General features: G+C 39.3%; 1 protein-coding gene across 1 annotated transcript; it reads right to left on the reverse strand.

Annotated features, from left to right (window-relative positions):
• Window positions 1-2,417: 2,417 nt before the first annotated feature.
• On the reverse strand, window positions 2,418-10,811 carry ccn1l2 (cellular communication network factor 1, like 2). The gene is made up of 5 exons (XM_077561607.1): window positions 10,605-10,811; window positions 10,279-10,492; window positions 7,708-8,070; window positions 4,891-5,093; window positions 2,418-4,794 (listed from the first exon to the last, which is right to left on the reverse strand). The coding sequence occupies exons 1-5, from the start codon at window positions 10,674-10,676 to the stop codon at window positions 4,495-4,497; spliced, it is 1,152 nt and encodes a 383-aa protein (XP_077417733.1). The 5' UTR covers window positions 10,677-10,811; the 3' UTR covers window positions 2,418-4,494.
• Between the last annotated feature and the right edge of the window lie 8,161 nt (window positions 10,812-18,972).

The following is an 18,972-nucleotide window of genomic DNA, read 5'->3' on the forward strand; positions in this document are numbered from 1 at the left end:
ACTATGAACTGCTTTCTTTTGATACAATTCAATTATCAGCAAAACAACTGTTTTGCTTTTCCAGTGTGCGACACAAACTTATCTGAGTTTCGATTATTTTAATACATTTTGTATGCAGCTGTTTTTCTAGAGCACATTTGTTGGCTGTCAAATAGGTCATTCAGTTCTTTTGACTGAAGTTTGGTGAATCAAATTAGAGGTTTAGATTGGATCTTAACTTGAATTATAAACTGTCACAAATTTCAATATGTATGCGTATTTCTCATTTTATTAGAATACCAGAAAGATTCTTAAAAACAAATGAACAGTCAAACGTTGCCAAGGGATTCCAGCTTTGTGTATAAAAACGCTAGTGACGTGATTGTTTCTTTGCATTTAGACCAAACAAATAGTTGATGTGTACAGGCATCGTCATAAAGCAACTGCAAACTGGCAGTGACGAAAGCAAATGCTCAGTCTGTCTCCATAGTGAAATGGTTTGCCGTATGCTCCGTGAATTCAACCTTTTCCAATGTATTAGGAATGCTAGTATACAACTGTTGACATCTGTTTATCTTTTGTGCTTATAAAGAACACATGCTTTTGAGCAACTTTTTGTTTCTGTACATATAGCAAAAACATGCAAACTACACTCACAATCAAGACAATTAACTTTTGCTGGCTCAATTGACTTGAATACGAGCTTTGTCTTAAAGTTGTAAAATTTTCATGTTTATTAAATTGTGCCTGCCTTGCTTAGAACGCGAAGGTCAGAAAGGTCCTACTGCTGACTAAATAAAATAAAAAAATAAAAGCACATAATTTCTACTAGTGGAAGTTGTAAGGAATTTGTGTACTCTGATGTGAACCAAAAGGCCAAAGTTTAATGACACAAAACAATGGAGGTGTAAAAGACTGAATTGAATTTTGATAGTTTTTTAATTTTTTTTCATTTTCAAAATGTTTGTTGTAATCGTGCCTACTGAAAACTCCAAACATCCGGGCATTTCTGCTATTTCCACAATGCAACGCTTCATTTCCACAGCGTATTTCCTGTGACTATGATACAAAGCAGGCATATTGTTATAGTAATCCAGCAGCATGTTATCACATTTTCAAATCAAAACAAGAACGATCCAAAGTCCAATGCTTTTCAATAAGCGGAGAGCGTCATTTCACTGAGGAAAAATGCTGCATTCAAAGAAAGTAGGAAATCTGATTTATCCTAATCAGATTGTGTCAGTTCCGACCTCAAGCGTTCGAGGGAAATGTAAACACAAGACATATGTTCACGTGACCCAATGTTGACTGCGTTAACCAGAACAACAAATAATTGATCGGAATGAGCCCATCTTTGTTGTGTACATTTGCCTCAAACGCTTTGAGGGCGGAACTGGCACACTGCAAGTGGGATAAATCTGACTTCAAACCCTCCTCGAATGTAGAATAAAACCACCATTTTGACTTGTGACGTAATTTTGGAATTGTCAATAACTGTTGGCGTTCAATCAATGCTGTCATGTTGTACTCTTACAGTACGTGCTCCGCGGTGTCACACTTGTGTGCCAAGCGGTCTACTATTTGTGTCTAATTTCTTTAGACCTGAAATGACGGAGTTTGTGACTCAGCTTCGTGAAATTCTTTTTTACAAATTGTCCTTATTTGCTGCATTGAAGCCTATCATTCACCGCTAATTTTCAGCAGATGAGGACTTCTCAATTAAGTTAAATTTTAAAAAGTTGTTGTTACACGTATGGTTCTTTGTTCCAAAGTTTTGCACGTTCTGCAAACTACTGCACTCACAACGTTCTAGTGGGCCGGACGATGGGGCACTTCAAGGACCCTACCATTAAGGTATCAACATACCATTAAAACAAATCGTAAAAATCTCATATGTCTCTTACTTTGCTTCATTTTTGTGTTGAATTTACTTGTTCTATCATCATCCAATGATACAATTACTGTAAGTATGGCCTCATAGAGGTGAAGTTCTACCACTGGTTTGACTGGGAGAGTAACCAGGTCAGAGAGTTCCTCCATCGTCAGAGGAAAAAAGAGGAGCTGAGGGTGAGGAATTTCATGGTCCAACGTGATGTTTGAGCATCAGAATCGGCCGTGTAAGTCCACGCAGCAGAGGCAAGCGCTCCGAGCCTTCGCTATCACTTTTTGTGACAGATGCAGCATGCGTCATGTCACAAGGAATCATTCATTGTCACCATCTTGCTATTGAAATGCTTTTTTTGTAATTCATTTAAAATCTATCTGGTTGGTTGTTTTGGATCCCGAGTTTATAAGCTCCACAATGAGAAGTCTTGTTTTACTCTGTCCAGGTCTTCCCAGAATCATCGTTAGAACATTTCCTTATATGACAGAAGAAATTCCTTAGTTTATGGCTGTACATCGCTCACAAATTACACATGACCTTTTATGACTTTTTTTCAAATTGTATTTTACTAGGTACAGACAAAAACAAAAACATGTGTCTGAAAAATCGCTGCTGTTGGGCTGAATCCTCGTACCTCCAAAATCGTTCAGCCATTAACATGGCATTGTTGAATAGAGCAAGCCAATTTCAACACCTTTTTTGGCTAAATAACACCCATTCGTACAGGCCTGACAAATAGTATATAAAGTTGTGAAAAAATGTCAAAGTGACCAAATGGTGACATAGGAGGTTTCGGTACGACGACGTATTAGGGCCACGTATAAATATATATTGCGTGGGGGCAATATTCAGAGAAAAAAAAACTCCACTTTATAACGTGGCTAATTTGTGAGTTTATAAAGTGGCAGGCAGATTTATTTGCAAGAAAAAAAAACTCTGAAATTTACGAGACCAATACTTTTCAGTCGGGTTTTCAAATAAGGAGATAGTAATTGCTTTAGCAGAGATTAACCTTATGATGTTAAGCATTCGCTCTTTGAACCATTGGATACGGCCAGCGACAAAGACGCCTCGCTTTGCAAAGGTCCACACCCTGAGGTTCAAGCATTTAAGTTAAATTGTATATTTCGTGTACATTTATGTTTCCAAAATTATTACTCATTCATATGTGTATATATATATATGTATATTTGTACAAGTAGCTAAGTTGATGTGTCGAATCTGCTGCTTTCCATCATTCACTCGCATTTACCTAAAGTATGCTAGCTTCTGATTGGTTAGCGTTAGTCAGCTGATAGGAGATCAGGAAGTGTTGTCGCTCTAGCTGCCGTGTATGACGTTTACGTCCATAAATTAGGAAGGAATCCGTCTCCATCCTGCCTTTTCATTTTATAAACAGTGTCCCATTAACCACCAACGAATCCGCACATTAGACTATAGGTACTCTGTGTGTATATCTTGTAAGTTTTTGAGTTTTTCTTATTTTTATATTTTTTATTTGCCACTTATTTAAATCGCAAATTTGCCACTTAACTCATTGACGCCCAGCCATTTGCACTGAAGCAACCCCCTTCGCTCCCGGCTGGTTTACCGGATTTTGATTGATTTTGCAAGACCCACAGAATATTGTGTTCTATTGCTATAACAACATGGAACCTACCAAAATAAATATTAGAGTCTCTTCTTTCATCAGGAAAAAAATTATATTTGTATCTTTTTCCAATTTACAGCGATTAGCTTTAGAATATAGATAAGTTTCATCATTATTTGCAAACCTGTTGAAAACACTGGCAAAAGAGCTTGTTGTAACATGGCCCTGGTTGATCTCTTATACTCTGCTGCCACTTGTTGGCCGTTTTTTGTAATAACTACCATTGCTTAAAGCGACCTCTTCAGGTCAGAAGCTGCATCAAAGCCTTATGTATGCTCTAGCATAAGAAAAAAAACATAAAAAACATATACATACGTTTTTGGGAGTGCAGGACAAAGTATTAAAAACATATTTATACGTTTTGGGGTTTGGATGAGTTAATAAAGTGGTAAATTTGCAATTTTTTTCCCGGAATATTACCCCCCCTCTGAAAAAAAATATATACGTGGCCCTAATTCGCCGTCGTATTTTCAGCCCAACATCAGCGATAAGCATCATTATTCACAAATAAAGCACGCTATGGACAATTTCAACACACAATGGATACAAAATATCACACCTCGAAAAATGAGGTGGTCCCTAGAAATTTCACTCCACAAATATCGTATGAGTGAAGTCTATATACAGTCAAATGTCAGAAATCATGCTTTCGAGTGGATGGATCATGATACAATACAGACAAGCTGAAAATGTATGACAAAATCATCCTCTTTTTCCAAAGTTCTGTTACTGGTCTTTACAACTCTGTGGAAATAGAGAACGTGAACAAAAATGTTTGAATAAATAAAAAATATATATTTTTAAAACATTCAGTACAAGCTTTCTGCCAGCAGTCTAATAGAGCTGCAGTGTGCTCGACTCTTGCGGTCAAGAGGTTACACACCTCTCCTGTAATGTGGACAAATGTCATTGTGACAGGAAGCTTAAAGTGCAAGCGGGTATATTGCTATGACGGGGTTCAAGAGCGGATGAGCAGGCCTCAGCTCCTGAAGGTGTGGATGTCATTGTGGAGGCTGAGCGAAGGGTTCAAGGGCCTGCTGTGCGTGCGGCACTTTTTACTGCAGCTGCAGCGATGGATCCACATGATATTTCGGAAGAAGCTGTCACCGTCCAGGCAACGGAAACCCAGCCGCACAGTGCGCGTGACCGAGGGCTTGCAGCAGCGGCCATCCAGGCAAGATCCGCAGGTGCGAGGGCGGAAGCGCTCCACTGTGGAGCATCCAGCAAAAGTGATTTGAAGTGGCTCCTGCAGGCGAACAGTTCGCTGGCACTTCTTCCCCTACACAGATCAAAAAGTCGTTTTTAATGTAAACAAGGATCACTGCCATTACGCGGTGAGCTTTCATTTTAATCATTTGAGTGTTAGTGTGCAAACCTTAATAGGCGAAGGAAGTTCCAGGTGACACTGTCGGATCTGGCAAAGCCTAGTTTCTCTGATCAGCTGACAATCTGGGTTGTTATTGGTGACTCGACTTGATATTCCCATCCCACATGAAGTGGAGCATTCTGTCCAGGCGGTGGTTTGCAGAAAACAGCTGGATTCCACTAACAAATCAGACATCGGGAATGCTGTTATCTCTGTGAGAGGGGAAGGACAAAGACGATGAATGTAGGGCTGGGTTAAAAAAATATACATATAATAATCAATATCAAATCGATTTTTCTTTTCAAGCCTAATATTGATTCAGAAAACCATGAATCGATTATTTTGATATCTCATTTTCCCATAAATTCATGAGGAAATTGAGTTATAAAGGCCAATTTTTTTTTGTATCTTACTGTTTTCTTGAAATTTACTGTTCACGTGAATTTAAAAGAAATTTCTTACATTTATGAAAGACCTGACTTATTGCACAAGACAATTAAGAATCAATTTCAATTCAATAATTGTAAATATAAATTACCATATATTTACAATTATTGAATTTGAATTATGAAATATTTTCCTCTCCTCCTTGCTGATGTCAATGCTTAAGTGACTTGTTTAAGTGACTTAACTGATTATAACACGGGCTACTTTCATTAATAAACTAAATCTTTTAACCAGTTACTGCCTCCGCAAAATGTAATTTGGAAATTAATTTAAGTTTGTGGAGTTTTTATCATGTCCTTGATATTTTAGAATTGATGTTCCTTAATTAATCAATATCGGATAGATAATCAAATTGTAAAAAAAAACAAAATCTAATCAAACTGAACACTTGTGAATCAAAATTGAATCGATTGAGGAAATTAAAATTGATACCCAGACTTAGATGGTCGGGAAATCAAAACGAAAGACAACAAAATGTCATGGGTCGTTCCTTTGCAGTTGAATTTAAATAATTTGCATCAGACGACAAACAGGTACTCATATAAGTGATTCCGCCTCATGGGAATACATCAATTTCATTGTTTCTCCAAGCGTCTGTAATGGCTACTTTTCAGTCAAGCCACATGAAAACAAGCACACCTGTGTCCCCATTATCAACAACAACACATAATCAACATGGTACAGAATGAATGTGAACCTCACAGTAGAAACGCAAACTGAAAAGTTTTTGTAGGAATCATTTTAAATTACCTGATTCTAATGATTCAGTACAGCCAAACCAATTAATGCTCGCAGTACTACTTTGCAGCAAATGCAGAATCTATTCTAGGAATAGTGTCTACAAGATGTTGGAGTGCATCTTGATTTGTGACGCCTGGCTCGCAGACTCTGCCTTAATCCATCCCAATGCTGTTCGACAGTTTTGAGGTCAGGGCACTCAAGTTCTTCCACACCAAACTAATCCATGCAAACCTTTTTGGTCTTGCTTGTGTAATGGCAACAGGAAAGAGCCTTGGAAGCTTTATTGTCAAAAAGGTCTGGTTATAAGGTTATAGCCCACAGCATTATTCATTAAATAAATCATTAAAACATTCGACCTGTCCATGGCCTCTGATCGGCCGCCACAGTAACCATAAAGTCAAATATGTGGTGCTTTGATTTTTTTTTTAAGTATACAGCGAGCAAGAGCTTTGTAGCTGCAGTGTTGCCAATTTAGCAACATTTTTGCTATATTTAGACACTTTCCCAACCCCTCCAGCTACGATTTTCCACAAAAAAAAGACACTATGTCCAATGTTAGCAACATTCTTATTTCCTGCACATTCGAGGGAAGAGGATCAATATGATTTGGCCTGATAATACTGTATGCAAATCTACAATTTCATATACGGAAGATAAATATCTAGTTTAAGTCATCAGTTTCATTTCATTATACATCACGGTCAATAAACTTATTTATACTCAATGAAAAATATAAACTTTTGATTTTGCTCCCATTTTTTATGAGATGAACTCAAAGATCTAAATCTTCTTCCACATGCACAATCTCACCATTTCTCTATATATTTTCCACAAAGCAGACTAAATCTGTGATAGTGAGCACTTCTCCTTTGCCAAGGTAATCCACCCCACCACACAGGTGTGCCATATCAAGATGTTGATTAGACACTATGATTCGTGCACAGGTGTGCCTTAGATTGCCCACATAATAAGGCCACTCTGAAAGGTGCAGTTTTATTTTATGTGAGGCCTAGACCATGCCCCGCCCCCCAAGGCACACCTGTGCACGAATCATGATGTTTAACCAGCATTTTGATATGGCACACCTGTGAGGTGGGATGGATTATCTCGGCAAAGGAGAAGTGCTCACTATCACAGATTTAGACTGATTTTCTGAACAATATTTGAGAGAAATGGTGATATTGTGTATATGGAAAAAGTTTTAGATCTTTTGAGTTCATCTCATTAAAAATGGGAGCAAAAATAAAAATGTTCCTTTTATATTTTTGTTGAGTGTATATATTTGGGAGTCCTGAGTAGGAAGGGCTATTATAACTTTGTGATTGGTGTAATTTTCAAATTGTAAGCATGTAATTTTAATGACCACTTATAATTTTGTATTAATTTCATAATTATTACAATATACACCATATCTTCACATGTGTTGACTTTTACTAAATACCGGTACATTAAAAAATAATAGCATGCTGGTTTGGCCCTCAGCAAGTGTTCCAGTTTGTCATGTGGGCTGTTTACAAAATTATTTGCCAACCCTATTAGAACTGTTCTGATGCAGAATACATTGCAAGTTATTTTTACTTCACAAAAATTCACTTTAAGACCAAGAAAGGCATCAAAGAAGAGGACTGTAAGCTTCACCTCTGAACATGGTCCCACCAGTGGCAGCTGGTTGTCGAGGCTGTGGGTAGGGTGGCAGCAAAGCACTGATGTGGTTTGGAAGAGGCTGACTGTCTGCCAGAGGGCTGCGTGTCATTTCTTCTGGCTCCACTCTGATGTGGTTGTCGTCGTCACAAAACCACTCCTCGCAGCAGCTGTTTTCGGGCTGCGCCAGCCGGGGCCGTGAGCAGTGCAAGTTGGCCAGGGGAACTTGATGAGGACAGAGAGGCATGCAGCCCACCACTCCATTCATACAGGTGCACTGGTGCTGGCAGCTGGGTTGGAAGTTCTCGCTGTGCTGGTACAACTGGCCGTTGAATTCGCAGGGTAGACCATGAGCCTCGGCTAGCATCATGCACACAAGAAACACAAAACATGTCTATGAGAACAGGACTTTTCATTATTATTCAGGGGGACGGAGAAGAAGGAAAAGACTCTCCAATATGTCTATATAATGCACAGTACTGTATTGACTTTAAAGCAGGGTGACCAGAGGCCGTAAGTATCGATTTTGGATTTCACCAGCACCATTATTTTTTCCACTTTTACGTCCAAGCGAATTGGTTGGGCTGTGTCAAAGTCAATCACACAGTTCACAGTAGTGATTTATATGAAAAACCAATTAAAAAGGAAGTCAAACCGATAGCAGGAGTGTTTTCATCATACAGGAACTAGAACTACTTCCTGCTACCGTAGGTAAGAATCATGTAAAATGTAGTCCTACTCATAGATATCTATAAAGACTAGATGTCTTATCCGCACTGCTAGCCAATAGAACCGAACGTCTGCACAGGGCAGCTATCTTGCCACACTCACCTCGCTCTCCGCCTCTCTCATTCATTATTATATGTTTTTATCGTACATGTTCTTTAAAATAACTCCAAATAGCGTTTTACCAAAAATCAACTGATTATCGAACAGTTTAGTTTACAAGCATAGTTATTATACTACATACTTAAATAATTAATAATACATATAGTTACTAAATATCCATTCTGAATTGTAACTACTTCATTAAAGTTTGTAAGAAAGCAAACCATGTGTAAATCCGTCAAATTTAGCTCACTCACCTTCGCTCACAGTCAATACAGACCAGACTGCCTGCTTGTGACAAGATGGCCGCCCTGTGCGGACGTTGAATCCTCTGCCGTAAGACATCAATTCTTTATAGATATCTATGGTCCTACTAGCCAAATGTTGCGGTCGCTGGTCAGACCCAACGCAAGCTAAGATTTTCTGGCAACATATTTCCAATGTCAAAATACATGACCGGCGCAACGTACACGGCACAGCTACATTCCAGCAGCTGCCAGGACTGAGAAAAAAAGCTTGGATAATGGTGAGTATTGACTTATTTACAGCTGTTGAACTGTCAACCAAGATAGCATTTATGTAGCAGGTTACAATAGTCTATTAATTTCACCAAAAGCACTTCTGTTATTATCAGGACTATATGTTTTTTGTTTATATCTGTGCATTTCATGACGATTGACCTGCGTGCTACGTGATGACATAATGTTACGTGCGCGCAAGCCTCGGCCACTCTTGGCTGCTGTTGTTCAAGGTAGGAAGTGTGTGCCTCTCTATGTTGTGGTTTTGAATATAGAAACTAAATGTGTTGAGGGGTTCATTGCTGGGGCTATTTGGCATTTTGAGCTTGTGTTGCGGTCGCAAAGTGAAGTTTTGGACCCGTTGTCCATCGACGGGCTAAGCTAGGTTGCTAACGCCAATTAGCATTCATTCAACAAGCATTGTTTCTGATCCTTTTAGGAGAGCCACACGAGGACGCCGCAATTGTAGCCACGCTCACTTGTTTTGTTGTGTGTGCACAGGTGCCATGCAATAACGGAGTGTGAGACCAACTTTGACTGATTATTGAGAAGAACACAACACAATGCAGAGCAAAACCACACCGGTTACATTTAGCAATAGCTAAAAACAAAACCAGATTGACTAGTGATTGAATCTGTTATGTGACAATTTATTGTATATTTGATTTTCAGCGCAATTGTAGTGTCCCGGTTTTTCATTTTGAAAATCTGGTCACCCAACCTACTTCAAATGTTTTCAAAGATGTGATTTATTTTGTGTTTTCATCCCCCCTAGGCAGTTCATTAGCAGAGGTGGCAAATTTGGTTAAAAACCCTGCCACAGTTTGACTTTAGCACCTGATGCTGGCTAGCTAGCTCTCTAGCAGGTAAACGAGCAATTTGGGAGCTACCTAGCACCTGGGGCTAAAGCCAAACTGTGGCAGGGTTTTTAGTTTCTGGACCTGGATTTGCCACCTCTGCTCATTAGTAGTGCGATTACACATAAACTTCACAAAAAGGCAGGCCACAAAGAATGAACTAACTGGTATAAATCCCAACAGTGGTGCTCCCAGGGATTTGAGGCCCAGTCAAAAAACATATCCAATATAATACATGAATTAAATATTTAGTGTAATTCTGCACACTACTAAGTCAAATTAAAGTCATCATGAGATTACACAACAAGTGAATTGATGTGTAAAGCCTGATTGTTAACATCACATCATCTCATCCACACTCTCACCTCGGCACAATCCTCTCTCAGGGTCTCCTCCAGCCCCGAGGTGGCAGCGTAGCCCCTTAATGTGATCGCAGGGCTGAGTAGCACTGCAGTCTTCATTTAACTGCCTTGCACATATTTTACAGCAGCCGCAGTGGTCCGTCACCCAGCTGACACCCGCTGGACACATCGGGGATGAGGCAGCGCATGAGCAAACAGGTGGGCATTCATCATCTGCCTAAGGAGCAGGGTCAGAGGTCAGGTTAGCCTACAATTTAGAACATTCACTGCATGTGGAATACTTGTTTGAAATCCCGATGAGAGAGCAGAGCACAACTACTGGTACTCACCATCACCACAGTGCTGCAGACCACAAACAAGGTGGAAAAGATCTGGTGCAAACTTACAGTAAGGTAAATCATCCTTGGTGCAGAGTTTGTACAAAGTTTTAAAATAATTTTAACAGGATATTTAGAAGACAGCTGGTGTCCAAAGTGGAGTTTTGTCTCGTTAGTCAGCTCTGGAATGAGGCATCCTTGCAATAAAGTACACCACTCAGCTACACTAGTGTCTAACTGCCAGCCCAGCTCTACCTCATGAAGAGGTTTCCCTCGACAAGACCTGCACTTATAGACACTCATGGCCCCACCCCCTCTGTAATATCAACCAGCACAGCGGAGCCAGAAGGTGGGACTGACAAGGATGTTTTCACTGAATAAGTTGAGCTGTTTACACTTATTTGTACTGAAGTAACAAAGTAACCGCACCCTGTCAAATGTGTCATTTCATTTAGGTGACCCTTCAAGGTAGACACGTCGCGTCATACTGTAGTCAAGTGAAGTCATGAAGGTTGGAAAAACAACAGGTGTAATGGAAGCACTGAAAAGGAAAACATACTCCATCATGGTGGCAGCTTCGGACCGGGGATGTGCTGGCAGTCCTTGAAAACAACACCACACTGTGTTGTGGGACTGCAACTCAGGACATCCTGTGTTCCCCCATCCTCTTTCCGAATGGGCCAGGAAATACAGGTCTAATCTCGAGTTCTCGAGTGGCAGGAAAAAGCCAGTTTTCCTTTTGTCACCCATCGCAACTGTTTGTTGGATTCATAAAGTGATAGATTTATGTTCCTCCTCAGTGTCTGTGGTCTGCAGTCACTTTCCTGCCACTAGTGTTAATTTTGTCAACGAAAACTAAACAAAAATAATTTCGTCAAAGAACATTTATCACCGGACTAAAACTAGACTAGACTAAAACCCTGACTAATAAACAATAACTGAGACTAAATCAGTATGCATTTTCGTCAACTACTGAAGACGAGACGAAAATTTAATTCACTTGATAAAAACTGCACTAAAATCTATGGACATTTTATTTCATGAACAAAAACGAGACGGAAATGAAATGATTTTGTAAAATCTTGTCTCTGCTAATCCGTCACTGTGACACTGTCATGTGACACACAGTGACACCCCCCCATCCCCTTTCAAATCTGCAGCTAGCGACATCCACAATCACATGACTCAGACAGGAGGTGTATTCACGCTGAAAGGTTAAAAAAAATGATTATAGTTATAGCTATAACGGTCCAACAATAATGTTAATCCGACCGCTAACTAATGCTGGCTAATTTACTAGCTTGTAGCATGGCACCACAATAGCCACGTGTTGATATATTGTAATAGTGTGTAAAAAAAAAAAAAAAAATTGCATCAAAAAGATGAGAGAAAATTTTTGTTGAAATCATTTTACATCCAAAACTAGACTAAAACGTTAAACGTTTTTGTTGGCACTGGACTAAAACTGAGACTAAAATTAACACTAACTGCCACCATTGGTTTAGTGTGTCCTTTTGAATCCCGCTGGCAAACTGTTTGCTATTGAACTTGGAAGCAGCACTTGACAAAATCACCTCAACCACAAGGTGAGAGTTTTTAGCCATCAAGGACAAAACGCCAAATTTGCACATGGAAAGAAGCCAAACTAACTTTGAGGGTGCTGATGTATTCAAAATGGTGGCGTCTCAGTTTGTGCCACTCCCCACCACTTGCTTTCCAAGAGCAGATGCTGCCACTCAAGTCTGTCTCATTGCGGGGGGACACACACCACGGTGCAAAAACTTACTTATACAAACATCCAGACAGCTGTGTTGAGAAACCACTAGTGGGACAACACCTTGATGGGCAACAGTAGGCAGAAGGGCAGTCGTCTACATTCTTGGAATTCCTGGTCCACAAAGGCAGGATGTGTGTACTGGCCACACTGCGTCATGTAGGGAGTCGAAAAGAAGAGGGGGGGGTAGGTCAATTTGGCAGCCTCCAGTCTGGCCATGCGCCAACCATTGTTTGTCAGCTAGAAACCCTTTTCAAAACATGGAGGTCAGGGTTCAGAGTTCACTATCAACCAACCAACCATCCAACCAACCAGCCAACAAAGCTAATAGTGGCTTTCATATTGAGCTAAAAGTAAAATGTATAAAGTAATAGAATGTAATTATTATTTGTTTTGAAATCATATTTCATGCCCACAACATTTTCAAGCGCCTTATATGGTGTGATCCATCTGACATTGTGTGCTTGAACACGTTTGTGAGTCCAGTGTCAGGACTTAAACGTCACAACTTACGTCTCAGACAAATTCCTCATACTAGTGTCCTTACAAAGCTCTGGTACACTCCAGTCATCACTCATCCCAATCCTAACGCAACTGGCCCTTCAGCTGCAGCAACCATAAGATTTCGTAGATGATTGTGAGCATGAGCTTTTGAGATGAATCAAACGTAAGAAAAAGCCCTCTCTAGTAGGCAGACTTCTTAGGGTAGAAGCATCTGTGGCAGTTGGCTGCTGTCCAAGTTACAGGGGCAGTGAGAATGAAGTCATGGCCTGCACATTCCACCACTGCATCTAATATGAGCATTGACAGCAGGGAGAATCAAGCACCAATACAGCAGCGTTAGCGTTAGTAAAACATGCTGTAACGTCCTCTGTAAGTCAAATATCAACAAGTAAGCTACACATACTGACCGCCATCAAATACAAATGGCACCAAAGAATTTGTATCAGCACTAATATGTACATTTTCATACATACCCATTTTGATGCACGTCTAAAAATGGGCAACATCAAAATATCAATATTTTGCATCAGAATGGGTTCTTCCATGGTCAAAAGTTTATTACAAATCATTCCTTTTTTGTTTTTTTATCATCACTAGATCCATTTTGCAATCTGCAATGTTGGTGGACCAGCCTGAACACCAGCACTAGCACTAGCATCACGATTAGAGTGCACTGTCGGGCTCACTTATTTGTGCCCAAAAGTCCTATAACAATTCATAGCATGTATGTCAGTTTCACACCATGTTCGTAGTCGGACACAGTCGTATACAGTCTAGTGCAAGCTTGTCCAATGTCCGGCCCTGGAGCCAATTTGCAGCCCGTGTCCAAATTTCTACCAGCATGCAGCCAATGGCATAAAATTAATCATGTGTGCCCTGTGAAAGAGGATTAAAAGTATTTGTCCTCTTTGCGTGTTCCAAAATTTGAAGACAGATTTAATGTAAGAAAAAACACTTTTGCAAAAATGATTTTTTAATCCAACAGAGATCTGTGGACATTTAACAGCCTCTAATTCATCACTTAAACAGGTGGGATTCAGAGCGTCGAATGTAGCTCTTCCGCGTGTACAATGGCTTCTTATAGTTAAAAGACCTCCTCTCTTTCATTTGTAGACAAAACATATCTCTGGGTACTTTTCCATGAGCAGATGGCGAAAACAGAGTCAGGAGTGCGTGTTCGAAACAGATTCTGTTCTCAAGGACCAAATGTGTTTTCGCACAAAGCGCTGAGAAGGAACTTTTTTAGACTAAATAGTATGTCCCAGCTTAAGGTCAGATTATACCGAAATCAACATCATCTGCTCTGCACAGGACACAAAACATCTCGACAAGGTTAATATAAAGAATTAAAATGTTAATAATGTGTAACAATGGTTAATATATGAAATGAAGAATTAAAAATGTTATAATATCTATCACCTGTCAGCACAGCTGACCACCATAGAAGATACACATGTACAAATTAGCTATTTTACATTTCATCAGAAGATGGACGTGTGGCCACTCGGGTGCGTTCGGAAATACGCTCTGAGCGCACTCTGCCTTTCTGAACACACCACTTTCGTGGTTGTGTTAGGCATCAGAGTGAATTTCTGAATGCAGCCCTCGCTAAGTGACCCCTGTGTGACTCTTTCCAGCCTCTGTCTAAAATGGGGACTGTAGCGAAGAAAAGGACAGTTGACAGAGAGGGCCGTCACTTCGACAAGGTGACAAGAAACAAACATTGTGAAAATCTAAAGCTGAAAGATTGCCTCCTAAAAAAGAACCTAAACACAAGGCACGATTTGTAACGCGCAGTGGCTGATCAGCCATTGACGGCGCTGCTGGATAGCAAAAAAAATAGAGGGCAAAAAAAAAAAAGGGCTCGAAGTCCACGGGTAACTTAAGGGTATATTCAGACCAGAAAAGTCCTTTAGTCCGGTTGTTGGGTCCGGACCAAAAGCGGACTTTATTTTATTTTATTTTCGTTTGGTGCGGTTAATATTCACACTGTGCTTTTTGCAAGTAGACTATATTGCGTAATCACGTCAACCGCGTGGTGATCTGTGCTCCCATTGGACAAAAATGACGAGGGCTGAACGCATAACCAAACCCGGAAATAGAGGAAAACGTCAAATTCCGACGTGCTGCATCATATGCCCTGCATATTTGTGGTGTTATTAGATGAAAGATATTTGCGAGCGTCACTGGCAGCTCATTCAACGGAGGTTCCGCAACGCTGTTTCTAATTTTGGAACGTGTGCAGTAACCGGAGGAGGAGTTGCGCTCCGCGTGCCCACCACAACATGCTGACAACACCGTGGCTAAACAGAATACGGATGATTAGGAATGAATTTAGCACAACATTCACTACCGGGCAATATTTGCCCCGCGATGATTGGCTATGGTGGCTTGATAAGCCCAAAAAGGCGCATATGTCCTGCACTTGGAGAGGATCAGCCGTAGTTTGTATTCAGACTGCGAAGCGAACCGCACCGAGTGCGTTTGGAAGCAGACCGAGACCACCTCAAAAAGTGGGTCTCGGTCCGCTTGGTTGGTCCACACCAGGATTCGTTTGTGTGTATTCAGACCTGCACAAAAGGTCCGGATCAGCATGGGAAACAAACTCTGGGCCGTTTTAAGGGTCTGAATACACCTCTTTATTAAAATGAAAAAAGAAGGTTTCTTGGCACTACCACGCGCCACAATCAAGCACACAATTCTCAATTACACGGTATAAAATACACTGACGGCAAAACAAATAAGTGCTGCATAGGCATAACAAAAATAAAGAGGTGCCACAAGGTGGCGCAGTTCCATACTACGGATTGTTACGTAATTTATGATGAGTTGTGTTAACAAAAGGAGCACCAAAAGTAATGTGGTGTGATTAGTAAAAAATAAATAAAAAGTACAAACAAAAGGAGCATGTACCATGCGAGAAAAGATGCAAGAGGTTAGGTAAAAATGACAAACATTTTGACTTTTCAAATTGAGCTATCTTTCAGATGCATTTGGTCTAAATATTAACTTTCTGACTCTTTGCATGAGATGGAGTCTTGGTGGGTGGAGTCTTTTTTATTATAATTCATATTTTTTTTAATGATATGTTTAAAAATAATTACAAATCATTCAAAAGAAAGTTGAAGGGGGGGGGGGGGGCGGTCATCAGCACTGCTGCAGCCATTCCCTCCAGTGAATATGAGGTTTCCTTCCTAAACGGTATCCTGCATATTTAGTACTGTAGAATAAGCAAACTGGCATTTCAAAGGAACTTTAGTGTGGTAGCTACGGGAATGGCTCACGGCAACACAGAGTTCCCTGTTAGCAGCGATGGCACCACTACACAGAATGGCCTGTGATTCAGCGAGGAAAATGTTATCACAGTCAATGCGTAAACAGAAAATGTTCCAAGGGCTCCCCTTCGGGAACTAGGGCACAAACACATAAAAGCCCACTGTGCCGCCTGAGGTGACTGGAAAGTGCTTCACATCACAGCATATGAAAATGAAGTCACATTTGATCGAGAAATGACAGCACAGGTGTTGAAAGTGTCACAAAGAGCCACACCTTATGTAACCTTGTTGGCTACACTAGGTTGTGTCATTTTTACTAAGACTCAAATTTTCTGTCAAAAGCCTTTCATCCTGCACAAATCACAAAGCTGTCATGACATTAGCATGTGAAGTAATATTATGTCTTGGGAGGGAGTGTAGCCTGTAAGAAGGTTGACTCATGTTTTGCTTTTCCTTTGGCCTGTACACTACAGTGTATGTACAGAATGAAGTGCAGCGGTGAACTGTGCGTATGCAAGTAATCTTTCTTCCCTCTCTCTGCATCATGATGGATGACGTCTGTAAAATGCTCATGCTGAAAATAACAGCAACACCTTGTCACATTTAACTTCAAGCAATCTTTAAAAAAAAAAATGTGTGAATTTGTGACAGTCTAAATATAAAATGAATGAATAAATGAAATGGTAAATGTGAAAACTAAATACTAACTATAAAAATAAATGGTAGATGTAAATATTAAATTGAAATCTAAACATATATAGTAATTCGAAATATAAATGTAAGATATAAATATTAATGTTAACCCAAAATGTTAATATTTAAAATTTCATTTGTTTGGATGAAACTAAATATTTAACTCGTTTTGATATCCAAAATGCCAATAATGGTAGAACCAAAATAAAATACAAATAATTGTGTAGGTAAGAGTTTCAGTTTCAGTTTACTAATTTTGCCAGATGTGTAATTTTTTCTTGCATAAAGACATGATCTTAGCCCCAAAATAAATGCAGATGTGAATGCTTATCTATCATAATGTCCATAATTAAAAAGGGTGAAAGCTCATCTTGCTCATTGTTACGGTGCATAAAATATATGTAATATTTTACCTATGAAGATATCATTTTCTTGACCCAATCACACTATGAGCAATGTCTGCCACCTAGTGGTGAACACTGTTATCACAACCCAAGACTGCTCAAATATAGTAAACATGTTTATTTTTGAAAATTAATCTAACTCCACTCAGAGTGTGGGTGTGGGCAGCATGTAACCTGCGGGCTACCAGTTGACCATCCCTACTCGAGAAAGAAGGGGACACTATTTTAATAAAACAATAATTGTGAAATGGCGAAAACAAGAGTAAATATGTGTAAACCATTAAAACAACTGTTTTTTATTTAAGTGCTACCACACTGGCAACACAATGGATGAATGGTGAGTACATCCGGCTCCCAGTGCAGAGGTTGTGACATCGAATCTGAGCTCCGGGTGGAGTTTGCATGTTCTCCACGTACCCATGTGGGTTTTCTCCAGATACTCTGGTTTCCTCCCACATTCTGAAAAACATGCATGGTAGGTTTATTGAACACACCAAATTGCTCCTGATTGTTTGTCTGTGTGTACCATGCGATTGGTTGTTCAGGGTGTACCCCGCCTATACTGCCTGAAGACAGCTGTGATCAAGGATGGATGCTACTACACCAAAATATTAAATGTAAATCCAAAACTAGATGTTTAATCTAAAAGTTAAATCTACAAATATATCTAAATGTGAAATAAAAATTTAAGGCTATATTGTAAATATAAATCAAAAATTTAAATATAAATGTTGAATATCAATGTTTCGGGTAAAACTAATTATTCAACTAATATGCAAATTGAAAATGCTGCTACCGACATTTTCCTAAACAAAAGCTTGAGGAGGTTAGAATATGATGACAATAACTAGTATCTATAAGATTTATTATTCAATTGAATACTATTCTTTTATGTTTCTCTACTAGTTGAATATATAAATCATGACGAAGAGCAACAAAATAAAAATGACTAACTTCAGTCATAAAATAGAGGGATTGTGCACTAATTAAAATGAAAATATTAACACTTGCTCAACTATAGTTACAGAAGCATTGCAAGATGCTGCGTCATTTCCAGTGAGGGTTGGACTACGCCAAGGCTGCCATTTGTCACTGATTTAGTTCATAACTTTTATGACCAGAATTTCAAGGTGCCCACGGGCCTGTTCTAAAAATAGCTTAGCAGTGATAGGACATAGGGATTTTCTAGGAAGCTTTAGAAGTGATCATTTAAAAACGCAAACATTAGCAGAGAGTTATGAAAATAGTGTTGCGTATGTTTACTTATTATTGAAAGAATATTACTGAAGGTAATTTTTTTTTAAACTTATTTTTTCAGAAGTGTATACCAAATTAGGAGCCAAGGAGTAGCTCTCAATTCAAAAAGATTAATGAACCGGATCTAAATGCTTAATGTACACAAATTAAATGCCGGCTAATTAATTAAACGATTCATCTATAAAATACAAAATATAAGTTGTGATTTATTTTATTTTTTTAGAGATTGATGGGGTAAAGACAAATGTAAATAGAATTAAATATCAAACAATCAATGAAAACGCTCTGTTCTCAAATGTATTTATTTCATGTCAGTCGGAAATGTGTCATGAAATCTTATTCAAATGAGTGGGTGGTCCTCAGCGTGTCTTAGGTACACAGTACATACACAGTACTGCAACATTGCATCACTGTCTCTCTCTTCTGGACAAATGTGGCTACTGCAATAGACCATTTACCAACATTATTATTAT

This window comes from Vanacampus margaritifer, chromosome 3 (genome assembly GCF_051991255.1).
Source record: "Vanacampus margaritifer isolate UIUO_Vmar chromosome 3, RoL_Vmar_1.0, whole genome shotgun sequence".
NCBI classification, from domain to species: Eukaryota; Metazoa; Chordata; class Actinopteri; order Syngnathiformes; family Syngnathidae; genus Vanacampus; species Vanacampus margaritifer.